The sequence below is a fragment of the Orussus abietinus genome, unplaced genomic scaffold (genome assembly GCF_000612105.2).
Source record: "Orussus abietinus isolate OABI.00-Male unplaced genomic scaffold, Oabi_2.0 scaffold169, whole genome shotgun sequence".
Taxonomy (NCBI): Eukaryota; Metazoa; Arthropoda; class Insecta; order Hymenoptera; family Orussidae; genus Orussus; species Orussus abietinus.
In genome coordinates this window covers 100,264-116,385 of record NW_019394323.1, presented here as the reverse complement: position 1 = coordinate 116,385, position 16,122 = coordinate 100,264, and the positions used below count along the sequence as shown (strand labels likewise).

Genomic DNA, 16,122 nt, shown 5'->3' with positions numbered 1-16,122 from the left:
CTAGATTTCCGAAATTACCAGCGATTTGCTAGGGAATTCCCCCGGGTGGTACAGCCGCGGCACAACCAACCCCGAATTCTCTAACCAGGAACGAAGGATGGAAAAGATGCGTCCATGAAAAACCTTCATCGGACATCTTCGTGGGTGGACGTTGAAAAGGAAGACCCAACCATTCCGACCAACAGAAATTGATTGCTAAGAATCCTAGCAACTTGGAATGCAAATCTTTCTCATTTTCATCTCGCTTCAAAGGGTGAGCTCAATTCCCAGGACTAATTAGTCGACGGAAGTAACCATCGCTTCCTAAAAATCGTCATCAGATCCTGCACGACCTGGCGACGAGTCGAGAGAGTATTTCACGGCTCGTCCTAGTTCCTGAAAAATTCGAGTTTCCTCTATCCCGGGTCCACGGAGTCGATCGAACTATCGGAACGTCGCGGTGTTTGGATAATCGACCAGGTACCCAGGCTCGGTTTTCTCTCCCAGGAACCAGGACGACGTGAAAACGAGCTAACTCTTCGTAACTGCGTGCAGGTTCGACGGCACGTCCGCGATCAATGAGGCTCCCTCGCGGAATTCCCGGCGAAGAACTTCGGACCCCGTTTTCTCGGCAACTACTTTCGCGCCGAGTCATTACCCGACTTCGATTAAGCGCATACCATGACGGGTGTTCGGGGTCCGCTTCTTGCGCCAACTTTTGCCGTAACGAGCTCCGCCCCGGGAAAATCGCCTCCGATTTTACCACGACCCCGTCATAAAACCCAACACCCTGGGGCTGAAACAACGCGCAGCCCCGACATCGTTCCATAGGAGCAGTCCAGAGTTTACCTTCAAATCTCCCGGATTAATAAACGCCGATTAAACGCCTGACAATCTACCTCGCTGGCTCGAATTTATCCGAATGGGAACCTTACGCGTATATAGAAAAATCCGGGATAAAGCAATAAGTCGGGTTAAAGAACTCGGTTCTTGCTGCAACTTCGCGCGTAACGAGCAACGAGTAAAAAGTACTCCTTCGATTTTACCACGTCTTCGTCATAAAGTCTGGCGCCGAACTGCAGTAATGCTGCACTTCGGTTCAGACACTTATTAGACCGTCTCCGGAGTGCACCGAATATTAGTCGACCTGCATTATTTTGAAAATGCATTCAAATCGATTGCGGAAGCGACGAGGCGGTACATCGAGTACAAGTTAGAGATGTTCAACTAAATAATATATATTCGAGTTTCTTGAAAAAAAGCCTCGCCCTCCGTTATTTCGAGGTTAGGAGAGGTCAGGGGTTAGCTCGGGATCAGAGTCGCGGATTGTCTTGCATTTTGCAGATTGCAGTAGGCATGCATTTATGTATGCAATATCCCGTCCTCTTCTAACTCCGGTTATAATTTATCATAAGGCGCCCTAACTTCGCTTTCGAACTCGAGGAGGATCCAATTTCGGGGAGGCGCGACATCTTCCCTGGAGGGACAAAGCGAATCCCTGGCAAGTTTTATGCACCGCTTTGGATCCGTAATGGCCGGACGCATAAACGGCCAACGATGGAGGGCGTCCTGGAATCGAACGCACTCTTCCCCTGATGGTCTTCGCCGCTCGATGGCGAACACCGGTGCTTCCGGCCTGATGGGATTCTCGAGGGGTATGGGGCTGATGGCCAGCACTTTCGTCGCTTGTACGACGTGCCAGGATGGAGATTTAAATCTCCCGCGGGGTGCAGGATGGTCGAGGGATCGCGACTCGATCTGGACCGGGATCAACAGTTCGGTGGTCGGGATCGTATTAATTTTAACATTAATCATAGGGATTTTTTAGGGAAGATAGGACGGTGATATCTTTCGGGTCGATGAAAAGTGTCAGCTCGTAAGCCGCAGCCGCACGTCGGCCGGTGGAAGACCGTAATTCCCGGATCGGGGACCGGCATCCGTCAAATCTGACGTTTGTCGAGCATCGGTAATTCCGAAACGATACGGCCGACGTATCGGCAGCGGCAAGCTCCGGTGGCGGCGCAATCCGTCCCCGGTATTACCGATAACCAATCGGCCGGTGGCGCGATCCACATCCTACACGGTTTAGGAATTGAATTTTCAATTCGCTTTGCATAGCGCGTCGGTCTCCGGGGATGAACGCGGCCGGCAATAACCGTTCGGATTTGCCTCCTCCAGGAGGAAGGAGAAGAGGAGAGCCCCGACGCGGTCAATTGTCCGTGGCCATGGCCGTCCATCCACTAATGGATCGTACCCCGACCACGGGAGAGCCTGGATCCACCCCACGTCCCTGGAAACCCCGAAACCTTGATCCCGAGTGTCGAACCGTGAACCGCGTTGGACGGACCTCGGGTTTGCTCGGTTCGGACTTGAAATGGGCGTGATGCCGCATACTGAACGATCCCCGATCTATCGGGAGGAAAGACATTGGCTTGACGTGCCACTTCGCGTTACCAAGGTTCAGGGTCGGAAATATTCGAATCCTGGAGAGTGGGCTGGAAAATATACCTCAGAGATGGAGGAAAGAAGAGCTACGGAGTCATCGATGATTACCATTGATAACTTATTGGACGGGATGTGGGAGATAACAACGGATTCCGCCAGCTCCCGGTAATCCATGGAACCCTTCCGACTAGGTTAAAGGGAGCTTTCAAGCCCAAAGCATTCCGCGTTGCCAACAATCGAGGGGTGGAAAAACCCGACGGCAAACGTTTCAAAATCGAGTTTTTCATCCAAATGGCCGTACCTTTGGTACGCGCCACCGCTTTTGAAAGGAGAAATTGGATTTCCCTCATCTCTGCCACTTTGCCGGGTGATTTCCAGCCCTAGAAATTCTCTCGCTCGTCTCGATTTTTCCGGCTCGTTTGTTGCGCTCCCCGTCGCGACGCCATCGGCACAAATGAAAAATAGGCATCATTCGAGTTACTCTTCCAAACGGCGAGGAAGAGGTCCCTCGACGAAAATCAATCCCTCACGTTCCTGGGCCAGGAGGTTAAATAACCAGCGATAATCGCCCAACTTCGTCCTAGAGGACGTGGAGTTTTCGATTAACGCTTTCCGCGACAATGCGCCCAAAAAGCTCCCTTTTGTGATAACTTTCCCCGGGGTAAAGGCGGTTTTAAAATCTCCGCGGACGGTACCGCGTTTCGCAGGCAATTTTTCAAAGTGATTCCGCGCCCCATCCTTCGGCTCCGGCGCCCCGCTAAAAAAGTGAGGTGTTAAGCTTTTCATGCGCGTCTCCCGCAATTTAGAAGCCGGCGCTCGTTACTCCCCGCATCTGCGGCAACAATTTTCCCGGGGACATTTTAAATCGACGGTGCCTCGCTGAAAATACGAGCTCACGCGTTTTTCCGGCTCGAGCTTTTCCCCGGGCCGGATGGCGCCGATAATTCCGCGATCTCGATAAGTCGTTAACGACGTTTGCCACGACAAGGCGGCCGAGTTTGCGATTTATCGAGGCGTGGGTCATGTCGGCTCGACGAGCCGGAAGTATTAGAGCCGTAGAAATTTGTCGAGCTGCCTCGGACACGACGCGGGACTCCGTTCAAATTTACAGGAACGACTGGACGAGTTAAACGCGACCGATGACGAACACAGTTTCACGATTTCTCGTCACCAACAATCGTCATTCCTCGAATATACCCTCGACGAAGTTTGGGGCATTCCGTGGACGGAATATCGTCGATGGCATCCTCGGCGGGACCAACTGCTCACCCGGTGCTCTAATTCCCGTTGAAGAGCAATCAAGGAATCGCGCCCACGGCAAAAGTTGAACGTCTTCGTTTTCAAGGGGACCGGCAAACTTTCCGGAAACTTTCCACCAAGGGATGTAATCCCATCTCCGGAATACATAGATCGGCTTAAGTATTTAACCAATGTTCCGGCAAAGCCGAGTTATGCCCTCGAAACTTCCGAAAGCCCCATTGACGCATTTATCATTCGCCGAAGTTGAAGTTTGTCGCAACCTATCTTCCTATTCCGAATCGATGGAGGCACAATTGCTAAAAATTCTTAAAAAACGATAAATAACCCGGATGTATACGACCTGGAAATTAGCGATACCATTTCTGGGGACTTCGTGAGGGTTTTCACGTATTCACCTCGTGACGAAAATACGTCAATCCATATCGAACGGTCTGATAATGTCACGTCATAATATTAAGTCGTCGGAAATGCGTCCATTAGCGGATTCGTCCAATTTCGATAAAATGATAAATTGGGCCATATCCCGATGACAAATGAATTACTCGTGAAGCTTCGCGGATATCCTGCATTTTCTACACCGTGTTGTGGGCAAAAAGTCCACGGGCCGATTCCGATTATCGAATGTATATTCGCGTAACACAATCGCGAAAAATATCACTCCGACTCGGATTCGAAGCCCGATCCTCGATATATCTCGTATCGATACACTATCGGTTAAGCCACCGCGGCTTTGCCGATACTCCATCATTTCTCCCATACACAAACAGGGAAATTGACAAAGGGAGTGAAAAATAAAAGCGAATATTCATTCGACACTCGACCCGGCATAATCCAGAATCTGCCGGAAGGAAAGGAAATTAATAAAAATCAAATCGATGATCCTCGAAGCGGAACGACGGTGAAAAAAAAAAAAGAAAAAATGAAAACAGGCAAAAATAGCGGCTCGATTTAAAGCCAGTCGTATAAATCTGAATTCGGTCGTTAAAAGTCCATATCAAGCAGCCTAATTGTACGCGTAAAAGTGCATTAATGATCGGTTACGCGGGAACAACAACCGGTGCGTTAACGGAACGACGGAAGTTGCAAATCGCCGTTAATTGAACACAACTGGGACCTAACGAAGGAATTAACGTTTGCCATGGCGGCCGTAGGAGCGCGATGTAGAAACTGGAGCTGCCCGTTAATTTTACGAGTTTCCACACTTTTAACTACGGTTCTAAAAGTTCAGTCCAAGGGATAAAGGAGGGACCGGAAGCGCGGTTAAATGTCCATAGAAGGAAGTTTCGCATTCACGGTTCATCGACGAAAAGGTCGGCCAATAAAACCAATTCCCCGTTAGACTCTTAACGCGGTTACGCCAAATGAACGGCCGTCTGGACCAAATTTCATGGTGAAAACGTTCATAAGTTCGCTACTTGGGGGGTGACTCGCAGAAAGGAAGATCAGAAGTTCAGAAGTTAAGTATCCAAAAAAAGGCGCAAATCGCTTCGGCATTTCATCCCCAGCGGAGAAAATAAACACTCCCCCAGGTATCACCCTAAAGAACGAATTCCACCCCCGGGACGACCACCGCCGCCAAGTCCCAACAATCCACGAGGCACCGATCCGGATAGTCGGATGAACCGGACAGGTGTCCAATTACCGGGAGGTCCCGTCATACCCGGGGAACAAAAACCCCCGGCGAAGGGTTGGACCGGCTCCGGGTGCCGTTCCCTAATTCCGCCCCCGGGCGCAGTCGGCAAAGGAACAAAGGAGACTCACCGATAGTCGAGCGGGCCTGGGGCTGGACGACGGGATTATTGTTGGCCTCGGCAGGTGCGGGAAGCGGCCGCTCGGCCGCGGTCGCGGTCGCAGTCGCAGCCGCAGTCGCAGCCGCGGCGACGGCGGGAACGGAGCACGCCGAGTTGGAGGAGTTGGCCGGCTTTGAAGCCCAGGAGCTGCAGGTGTCGCAGCCCTCCGCCGAGCGGGTCGACAGCCTGCAGCAGGACCACCGTTTTCCGCTCCAGAGGCCCGCGTGGTATCGTCCGCTCAGCCCGGGGTTCTCGCTGCACACTGCAACAATAATTTTTTTTTTCCCTTATTAACTTCAACTTACATTCTCTAAAATCTATCCTGTACTATTAAATAAAATATTGTGACGTTGTAATAGCCCGTGGTACTCGATACCCCCTACGACAATCATTTTGTTTCTTGAAAATCCTGTACGAGGGTACAGGGTCGATTATATCGCACTCGATAGCACGAAGCAGTCCCTTTCGACAAAAGACCCTTGATGTCATTTGCAGCCGAGGTTGGGTATAATCCTCGATAAAAAATGACATCTCGGGTCGTCTCCGTCGCAAGTGGCAATATCAATATAAAGTAATGGAAGACGATCTGACCTGCTGACTCGGTCGGGCGACATAACGCGCTGAAATTTACAACTGAAGCTTCCGGATTTCATAAAAATGAGCTCGCCCTGAAAACGGCAGCGGGATATACGAGGCCGTATAGGACAAAGCCAATATTAGATCGCGACACGTGGCGTTATGAAAGTCAGCTGAAAATTTTATTCCCGGCTGGGAGAGGTCCGAGGGAGTCGGAAAATCCAGTCCTTCGGGAAGTGGCTTTTCGCGGGACGGCTTCGTTTATCGGGAAATCGCGAATGAAATCCGACTTCCGGTGGATGCGAGGCCGTGATATGTATGGAAAATGCGCCGATAAATCGGCGCTCCCATTTCTGATATCGCGGATCTCGACCTCGTCTTGAAACGGCGATCCGATTTGCATCCCTCGAATTGGGCAGTTCGCTGCAATTTTCCGAGGCGAATTTTCACCTCTCCAAGTAGAGCCGGAAACGTCATTCCCTGTCTTTTGACAAGGTTATCGGGTCTATCGAAGTGGAATTTCTTTAGCCACTGCGGGACTTGGAAATCGGGATGAAACGAAACTCCGCATAGAAATAATTTTCATGTTCATGTTATACTCGAATTAGTGACCTATTTCACGTCACCCTAAACGTGCGTTACGTTTTCCTCCTTTTATACATTTTCGTTCCTTTCGTATATTTATTTTTTCGAGCAGCGGTTCGGTTCATCCAGCAAGGGCATGTGACGTTATTCGGTGTCTTTTGACGGGAGAAGTCGAAGTTCAAAGCGAGAATCCCATCAAAGAAGACACTCGAAATCCGCGCCATTACTACGGTACACCCCATCAACGCCATCAACTCCGGTGATTGTGGACCCATTGAGTTCTTCGCATTACCCGACGCATTAAGAACATTAAACACGGTTTTCCCTCCGGAGTAACGAAGAAGACGAAAGGGCATCCCCCGCACCTCGATCCCGTGTCTTTTGACAAATCCTCCAAGAGCGCGTCTCTCGACTCCACTCGAGGTTCAAAGTGAGCATCCGTCAAACACAACGCTTTCAAAATTCCGCCCCATTGATACGCGACGTAATCCAGCCGCGCAAAAGATCCCATTCTACGTCACCACTTTGCCCCATCCCTCGACATTCTCAAGGCGTTACGAAAAGGGTCCCATGGATAAATCGAAACGTCAAAATATTGACACTTCGGCACGAGGCCACGAAGACTCTAAGGGAGAACGTCATGCTCGTGAAACGTCACTTCTCGAAAAACCATTTCAAACTACTATGAAAAAATCCCCGTCATTGTCTTGCGAGGAAGTACCATATCTACTTAATCTCAGACGTGTCTTGATCTCCCTGCAATTTCAAAGTCACTCGCAAAAACCTATCCCTTTCCCCAGTGCCCGTCTTATTCCCGAGGAGAGGTTCGGTATCTTTCGACAAAGTCAAAAGAAGTGCGTCTCGCGATTTACCGGCAAAGTCGGAACACTCGAAGGAGCCCCTTTTACCCGGGGGTTGGGATGCACTCACGGGGAGCATCTTCGTGTCTGGCTTCCTTCGTTCCTGAAATACTTTTCGGATGACTGGCGTCGCGATGCTGCGAGTCGCAGCGCGCGGATTCGCCGCATCCCGCGGCGTTATTCATCCCGCTCGTTATTCACGCCGCGGTGTTTCGAGAAAATGCTTCCCGGCGTGAATGCACCCCTCGCGATCCCTGACGTTCTGCCAGGGACGTTAGGATTTAAATCGTCGATCCTTGAGCCGAGTAAATCACTCGGCTCGAAATCCCCTCTGCGAGCGCGCGGCTTAATCGCGAAAGTGTCTCTTTCACCGATAACAACCGTCCTCCTCGATAATAAGTGTCATCTCGACCGAGGACAATTCAGACGAGTTATTTCGGATTGCTCGCCAAATATGGATCGAGCCTGAAATGCGATCCACGTGGGGAGAAAAAATCCCCCGGCGCACCGAGAGCAAAACATTCAATGAACCATAGAAACATTTCTTCGAGCACTACCAAAGAAATGATTTCATTCGAGGGATAATGATTTTTCGAAGGCACGTATCTTATAGAAGATAGATATTGATTAATGACGATTTCATAAAATGACTCCCAGTTTTTTAATCCGGAGACATCTTTAATTTGGCAGGATTTGGGGACGCTTTATTGAATTTTCCGCGAACGTTCGCTCACCGGGATAAGCCCATACAGGAAACGCGGTTTCCATTCCGGGGCCGAAAGATCCAGGATGCGGTCTGGGGTTTTACTTTCCAGCTTTCAATAGGACGGCTCGATAGTGTACCAGAGCAGAAAAAAAAAATAATAAAAAGGTCCACGAGAAATCCAACGATATTGCGAGATAAAATAGGACAATGTAAGGCATCCCTTTGTGTAGTTACGTGCATCGAGTAATATTGATGAAGACCGCCTATATTTATTACAGTCCACGTAATACTTCTAAAATAAACATTACAAGGTACATTCGAGGAATACCGACCAGGATTAAATTTTTTTCCTAATTTTGATGCTGCATATATTTAAATTACAATAAAGTCGAGTGAATTTAGAAGAAAAAAAAAAAATGATTTGTACCACTTTCGTAATTACAGGCACACGTGTTAATTTAATATACAGGACATGGGGTAAATGATACCAATTTAGGGTGAGCTCGATTTCATTAAGTCGGGCTCCTGGATCGAATCCAATTTCGGTGCAGCGGTTCGCATCAATCGTTGATAAGACATACTCGTTCCCCTCGAAATTTCAGTTTAATAACGCTTGTACAGGAAACTCTAACGAAGGGAATCGCGTGCCAAATTACCGAACCAGTGGCCGGGCGAAACGGGGGCGAAATTACTCCCCGGGGGCACTTCAATTATTTCAACGTTCAGTTGGGGAGCTTCAAGACCCGTTGCAATAAGAAAACCTTTCAATGAAGATTCACTTGACTCGAACCGGCTCGGCTCGGGAATTAGCGAAGCGAGATTTAACAACCCCCGGTCCTGCTATTTGCAATCAATTTTACCAATCGAATGTGAACGGCGCCCTTGCGAAATATCGCATTCCGCATTTAATTGGAAAAATTAAACAACTTCGTTTGTCCCGAAAATACCGCGTTCGCGTTCTACCTCCACCCTGCCCCCGTGATGCCGACGTTGCGACACACGAGGGATCAAAGAAAAATCGAAGCCTCCTCGAATTTAATGTATACGATATATAAAAATGTTACATTTAAATTGACACCACTTTTACATCCCCTTGAGACGAAGATCGTGTTTGATCATCAGGAGGAACGATCATTTTGCATAAATCATGGCTTCGCGTCGAAGCATCGGCATCGCCATGTTGGAAAGCGGTGAAAAATGGAGAAGACTCGTTATTTCCGTCGAACGTTTTTCAGCCATATAGGTAACCCTTCCGGTGGGGAGGCACGTTTCCAGGAGGTCGAGCCGAAGCCCCGGAAAACACGTAGCCCCAAAATGGAGCGGGCAAAAGTGTATCAAGTCCGCAACAAAACCCGGCACTACAATGGCGCGATCGCGGGAGCGTAAAGCTCCGCTTCGGATCTTATTCCGGGCATTGTGTAAACGAGCTTAACCAAATAGAAAGTCGGACAGGCAAGACCACCCACGACTTAGTGGATATACTTAATGGTACCTCTGAAAGGTATATTTACGAGAATCTTGATACCACTCGCCAGAGGTGCCCCGGCTAAATCCCATAAAACAGCGGGGTCGAGCTTTCATGCCTAGAAATTCACAAGTTCGTCCCGTTCCACGATTCCCTGGCACCGAATGAATTTAAATGAAACGCGATAAGGAAAATCATCTGGCATAGGTGCCTAATGAAATTTTGTTCCCACCGAAAAATCGCAAAATTTCAAAATGGAACCGGAGAACCCTCGAGATTCATCCCCGAAGAAGCTTTTCTTAGGGTCTTCAGCCCAGCCAAAAAATGTCAGCATGGTGTTGGCCCCGCAATCTGGATCGACGATCTCCCGTGTTTCCGTCGTCATTATCGGGGATGAAAACGAGTTCCCCCTTTCAGAGTTTTCCGCATTGCGAGGCCTGGTGGAGAACGGTTCCTCCACCCTGGTTCTTAAGGCGGCCCTCTTCTCGAAGACGGTCCGCGGATGAATGGTCTTTCAGGACTCCCTAGAGGGTCGACCCTCGTTTTCCCCGGCGTGCATTTAAAAATTCGCTCTTTCGTAACACGGCTGGTCCATCTAGTCCGCGACTTTGCCAATGCGCCGCCATTATGGAGAGCGCTCCTTCGCGGCAGACTACCTTTCAAAGGCGCCGTTTTCTCTTTCGCCCTTCGACCCTTTTTTCACTCCGCTGGTCTACCGAGAGCTTGCATCCCCTCTACACCTGACCTGCACCGAAGTAGCTTAATTCCTGTCCTTGATAATATTGCACGCCCAGGCAATTGGGATCTCCAAAATGTCGCTTGTCTCGATGGACGGAAAAAAGAAGTTTCCACTTTTAAGGAGACGTGAGTGATGTCCGAATTAAATTATTTTTCTACACGCGAGGACGAATTGCTCGTGTCTAAAAATGTGATAATAAACCGATCTTTTATTTTGGATCATGAAAGTTGGGAGGAAGAGCCTTAAAGGGTGAAAAACTCCACCCTGAACAGGGTGCGCTCTCGTAAGGTAAAACGTGTTGTAATCGTAACAAGAATCGTCGGGTCACCACTTCCAACGGCAGTAACAATAACAACGCGAATAGCTGGAGATAACTTGTACTTCTTTTCGCACCTTCTATCGTTAAACCTACAACAGTCGGAGGTAAGGACGCAAAACGTAAACCCGCGTGTAAAAATTACCACGGCGTTCCCTTCTATCGTGACTGTAAACGTTACAGTCTGCCCGTCGTAACAAAAACGGCTCCCTGGCACTTCTTGCCTAGATCCACTCCACCTTTCCAGAATACTATCGATAAGTCTACAAAACTCGAATGTCCGCCACGGGAAAGAAAATTTCATTGAACATGTTTTTCCGAACAGTACCGAAATTGAAATTTTACCACGTGCTTACGGAGGCACCAAGAAAGGTCTCGACGCCCTTAAAATTCCATTTTAATGTTCCCCCTCCACCGAGAACATTTCAATCACAGTTCGTTTAGTTGGGGCAACTAGAAAACGGGATAAAAAAGAAAAGGGGAAGAGAATCTCTCGGAGCCACTAAACGCGCCATGTTTCGCGAAAGCCAAAGGCGGCCGATTGTTTCCCCCTTTCAGCGTTAATAATGCGTTTGATTAAAAAAGTATCCCGCCATCCGACCCGAGGAGTCGGACACGGGCTTTATCAAAACACCGTGGCAGGACGTCGGCATTAAAAAGCAAGCAATTCGAGATAGCTAATTACAAAACGAGCATTCCCGGTACGTGACGCGGAAACTTCGCCCTCCTCTCCCGCCCCTGAAGTTAATAACGAGGATGCGAGCCTGGAGGCTCTTTGCCCTCTTTCGAGATGAAATGACATCTCACAGGACCCCCGCCGACTTCTGCGACAATAAGGATCTCGGATTGATGTCAAAGGGTGCGCCAAAGGACATCCGGCTATAACCGGGCGTAATTATCCGAGCATTGCGTGCGCATGAAATATTCATGAAACGCCTCTCGTTGCCTCGCGGGGTGGGGGGTTGCTACCTTTTCCCTCGTTACTAATTCCTTTTTCATTTTGCCTCCTCTGTTTCGCTTTCATTCCACCGCCCGGCGTTTTAAGGCGATATGAAAATGCCGTCTCGGTTATGAAACATTTTCTCGAACCGAGTGCACCGAATCCCTTGGTACTTTAATACGTAATTGTGAATGTTGGATTTGAAAATTCTTGGCAGGACCCTAATACCGATGAAGTTTCATTTTGTTTTCCGGCGAAATCAATTTCGATAAGGAGCTTCGACAACTATCAGTCGTTGATCCCACGTGACGAAGGAATTCCCCGGAAGCGGAAGTCCTTCCCAGGACCCTCGGTCACTCTCTGGACCGGGATGCTGCGTGGGTCCGTGTATTTCCGCATATCCCGACGCGATCCCCAAGGAATCCCGGCGTTCCTACATGATCTCATTCCCGGATGACGGTGTCCCAAGTTTCGCAGGAAATGGAGTCCCATAGGAGCTCATTTAAGTTCCCGTGATCGCGGGAGAGAGCATTTCCATTCTGCCCTCGTCCGAGCCAGATCTCTTCCAATTTATGTCGGACGTAAACGGCCTACGAGATGATTGAAATCCCTCTCCTCTCCTAGGCATGAACGTTGCAAAACTCCGAGCGAAAAATCCAGACAAAGAAATTCTCGATTGCAAAATTCGAGGGGAAAAAAAAAGACTCCCCAGGAATTATGGACGTCGAAAAAGTCCACTGGGTCTTTGGACCGGTCCAAGTGAATCGCTCCCTAATTTTCTATGACCAAAGTGATTCCCTTCGTTATTTCCCAGTCGTGTCGCTTCTCCCTTTTTTCTCTCCCTCGCGAACATTTAAAACGAGCCGTTTGCATTAATCACGGCGAAATGAAGTCGAGGCTCGGGATGACAAAGGCGAACTGCTCGTTGAGCACCGTTGAGACAGGAATTAGGGAAAAGAATCCGAGGGATCTGTCCATTGGCTGGTCGACTCTCTTTGCAAAAAGGTTGACGAATGAGCCGCTTTAGAGGGACTTCGGAGAATCACCGAGAGCAAAAAGTTGCAGGGACCACCTTATCGGATAAAAATATCCCAGGGTCTTCAGGGTCCACCGAGGAGGTGTAGGGATCCTTCTAGGACTTCTGCCGGTAATTAATAATACCTCGCGACCTCTAATCAATTTTCTTCCAGCTACGAGGAAATCCACTAAGAAGCAACACCAAGTCATCGTCGCCCTCTAAACAACCCTAACGATGCAAACTCAGGAACAAAGTGGTACTCCTTTCAGCGTATACCCACGACATGATTTTACGTCCAGCCGACTAACGACGATTTTGACCAACGCCGAGAAAATTGATCGCAAACGAGAAGAAATTGTCTCCTAGAAATGGCGTCGGCAGCGAGGATTCCAGGAATCGATCGGCTGATGGAAACGACTTTCGCGGTTCCACGTAGTCCCCACCTACGCACCTACAAAGACACCTGGGAGTTCACCTACACCCTTCCTATGCCTTGGTTAGGTCGCAGCAACTTTCCCATTCCGCGTTCTTGTCGCGCCATGCGTTATCCCTGAATTTTTCCACCTTGTTGCGGTTATCTGGCCCGTTTACGTCCGGCATGATTTATCTTGCTCCAGAGTGTCCGAACCTCGGTGACATTAAGGTGACGCGAAAGTGACGTCAAAGAGAGGCCTCGTTAGATTTTCTCCTAACCGGGTTATATACCGAATCGTTCGCAAAGTGGAGATTAAGAATAAGATATCGGATGGAAACGAGAAAATCTAATGTCACTGCTGGAGGCCGTAAATTTACACCGAGGTATTAAAATAACGAAATCGGGACATTGTCTCTGGTAGTACGGATTTGAATCGGTAGTTGAAACGTACAGTGGCGGACACGAATGCCTTCCCTGCAGACGTGGTCGCCAAGACCCGATGGGAGGGCATTTACGTCCACCAGGGTACTCTCCACCCTCGACAATGAATGTTACCGGTGGCACGGGGCGAATCCGATTTGCCTCAAGTTCCCTCCTGTTGCCAACATCGGGGAACAGTCATGAAATCAGTCCGACCTACCCGTCGAAACCTCGGACTATCGTGCAAACTCTCCCCCGCTAAGGGGAAGTTTCGACGGCATATCGGGGGTCAATTATCGAAACCACCGCACTTGGGAACAAGAACGCCGATGGACACGCGCGACAATTCCTGCGACAGTTACCACCGGAGTTGGGAAGGAATTCCGAACGGGCGCCAGAATTTCCTCCGTCCTCCGTCCCTATCTATTCGGTGATAACACGGTTTCGCGATAACCATAAAAAAAGAAATCCTCAACCTCTTAAAGAGGGATGCATCTTCGAGGCTCTAATTAATGAACATCGAGCCGATATCCTCTCAAGTCGACCCGATACCGCCTGAAAGAATTCTCAGCTCCCGAGCGGTGGGTATTTCACGGCTAATAATTAGTTATCGATTATTAATTGATCCCGGTGCGTGTCCCAGATGTAAGGGATGCGGATCGCGTCCCGGTGAAAAGCCGACCCGTAATTTTACGATCTAATAAAGTCACGTCAATGGGAGACGTCCTCGTTCGTTCCAGTTCGCGGTTCCCACCCACCTCGCCCCTTGGTAATTGAAAATGATGGACACTTCCGCGGAGAAAGAGGATCCCCCGTGATTGGAGGGTACGGAAAAGGTCCTTTAAGAGCCGCGGGGCCCTTAAAAGTCGGAGAACCGCGCGCGAGTCGCGTTAATGGTCCCAAAGTGCCTCGCCATTGGTCGCGGCCGTAATCGCCGGAAGAATGGCCCTCGTAAACGTAATTCCGATCTCCCGGCGATTGTGCGATCCGACATGCCCCCGTTTTCCTGCCTTGCAACCTCAAAGTCCCTTTTTCCTATTTTCTTCTCCCGCTTCTCCCAGGGGCTGAGTACAAATTTCGTTTTCACGCGATTTCCCGCAATCTTGACATTTGAAAATAGAACAATCTCCAAGAGAATTGCGATACACATTTTTGCAGTGAGATCGAAAAAATGCAGGAAAATGGGACGAAGAGGTTCCCCACACGGGACTGGAATTCGAGAGCAGCCAATCCGATAGCCTAAGGTGATCAGATCCCCCGGAATGCAATATTCGCTTAGCCCAAGTAAACCGCAATTACCCGTAGTAGGTACATTGGAAATCGCCTAATGCGAGCCTAATGCTCCGCTATAATAACCCGGCCTTCGACTCCGGACAGTCGCCAACAATGGAATCGGCAACAATCTTCGATGCGCCTCCACTACCATCGCGTTAAACCGACTTAAAATCGAGCAAACGTTATCAACCGCGTTATCGGGGGGTGAGCCGATTCCATCATTTTGGAAGCACCCTTCCACATCATACGCAGCCTGTACATAATCTATTTGGGTACGATTTCCCCACCAAGGCGACGTAACCTTAATCGTCTCTCCCCGTTGGAGAGGCCGCAGGACCCGAAACTCATGGGCACAGTCCTCCCTCCGGAAGAGGATGTTTCCAGGTCCTGGGGAGGGATGAAAATGGAAAAGCAAATTCGACTCACCAGCCCTGATGGCGCGGATCCACTCGGCGCGGTCCTGTTCGCGGGGGGCCAGGAGGTAGAGGGTGTACTCCTGGCCGGCCTCGCGGTACCCCACCTGGAAGGGGAGGCCCGGGGGTATTCCACCCCCTCCCCCGGTCCCCGCCTCGCCCCCGGCCACGTCGCCGCCCCCGCCCCCGGCCCTGGCCCCGAGAGTCGCCGTCTCCACCACGTGCACGCTCTCGATGGCTATGCGGCCCCTCTCCTTGCGGCGCTGCAATTGCAAGCACGGGCACTCGTTAATTTTTATTCGTCACATCGCATTCTTACACCGAGGAAGGTAAAATATTCATTTACCCGAAGAGATGTATCCCTCACTCGAGGTATAATTACGTGGCTTAAATAAGTTGTCACGATTCTTTGGCGCGCATGTGCATGCAAATCAACTCCGCCCGAATTGAAGAGAAGAGCTACGTTCTCCATAAAGTCGAAGGACTGGCGGCCAACTTCGGCGCACAAGTAAATCGGGGAGCGAATCAAAAAGTTCCCGGAAAAAGCCCCATCTAATCCCGGGGAAACTCCGCCGGGAACTTTTTCATTCGCCCTCGTATCTCACGCGACGAGTCGTGCGTCCTCGCGCGCCATGTTCCAACTCGGGGATTCATTAAAAAAAATCTCTCATGAAAGATGCCCACTACTATTTAAATTTGTTTATAAGCAAATTTTTATACAAACGTTGAGATATTACGAGTGTTAGGGCCTCCCCTAGGGCGAATGATCGGAATTAAAAATGGGATGATGGTCCTAAGTTTCGGTGTCAAGGGGCTGTTCACGTCACGCTGTGCCAAGGGGCGCGTCTTTTGACGTTGTCTTAAGGCAGTTCTCACAAAGGCATTAACCGGACAAGGATCTAATTCAGCACTTCAGACAA

The 16,122-nt window shown here is 49.6% G+C and overlaps 1 protein-coding gene across 6 annotated transcripts in view; it reads right to left on the bottom strand.

Moving 5' to 3' along the window:
* LOC105702834 (tyrosine-protein kinase Btk29A) overlaps positions 1 to 16,122 on the bottom strand; it is a 103,653-nt gene that overhangs the window by 77,473 nt on the left and 10,058 nt on the right. For 5 of the 6 annotated variants that reach the window (XM_023431783.1, XM_012430776.2, XM_023431784.1 and 2 more), the window contains exons 3-4: positions 15,216 to 15,465; positions 5,446 to 5,736 (exon numbers count right to left, since the gene is read on the bottom strand). In XM_023431783.1, coding sequence (XP_023287551.1) covers positions 5,446 to 5,736; positions 15,216 to 15,465 — 541 coding nt within the window. Of the gene's footprint in view, positions 1 to 5,445; positions 5,737 to 15,215; positions 15,466 to 16,122 lie in introns of those variants that run through there. The other variant, XM_023431787.1, reaches the window with a different exon arrangement.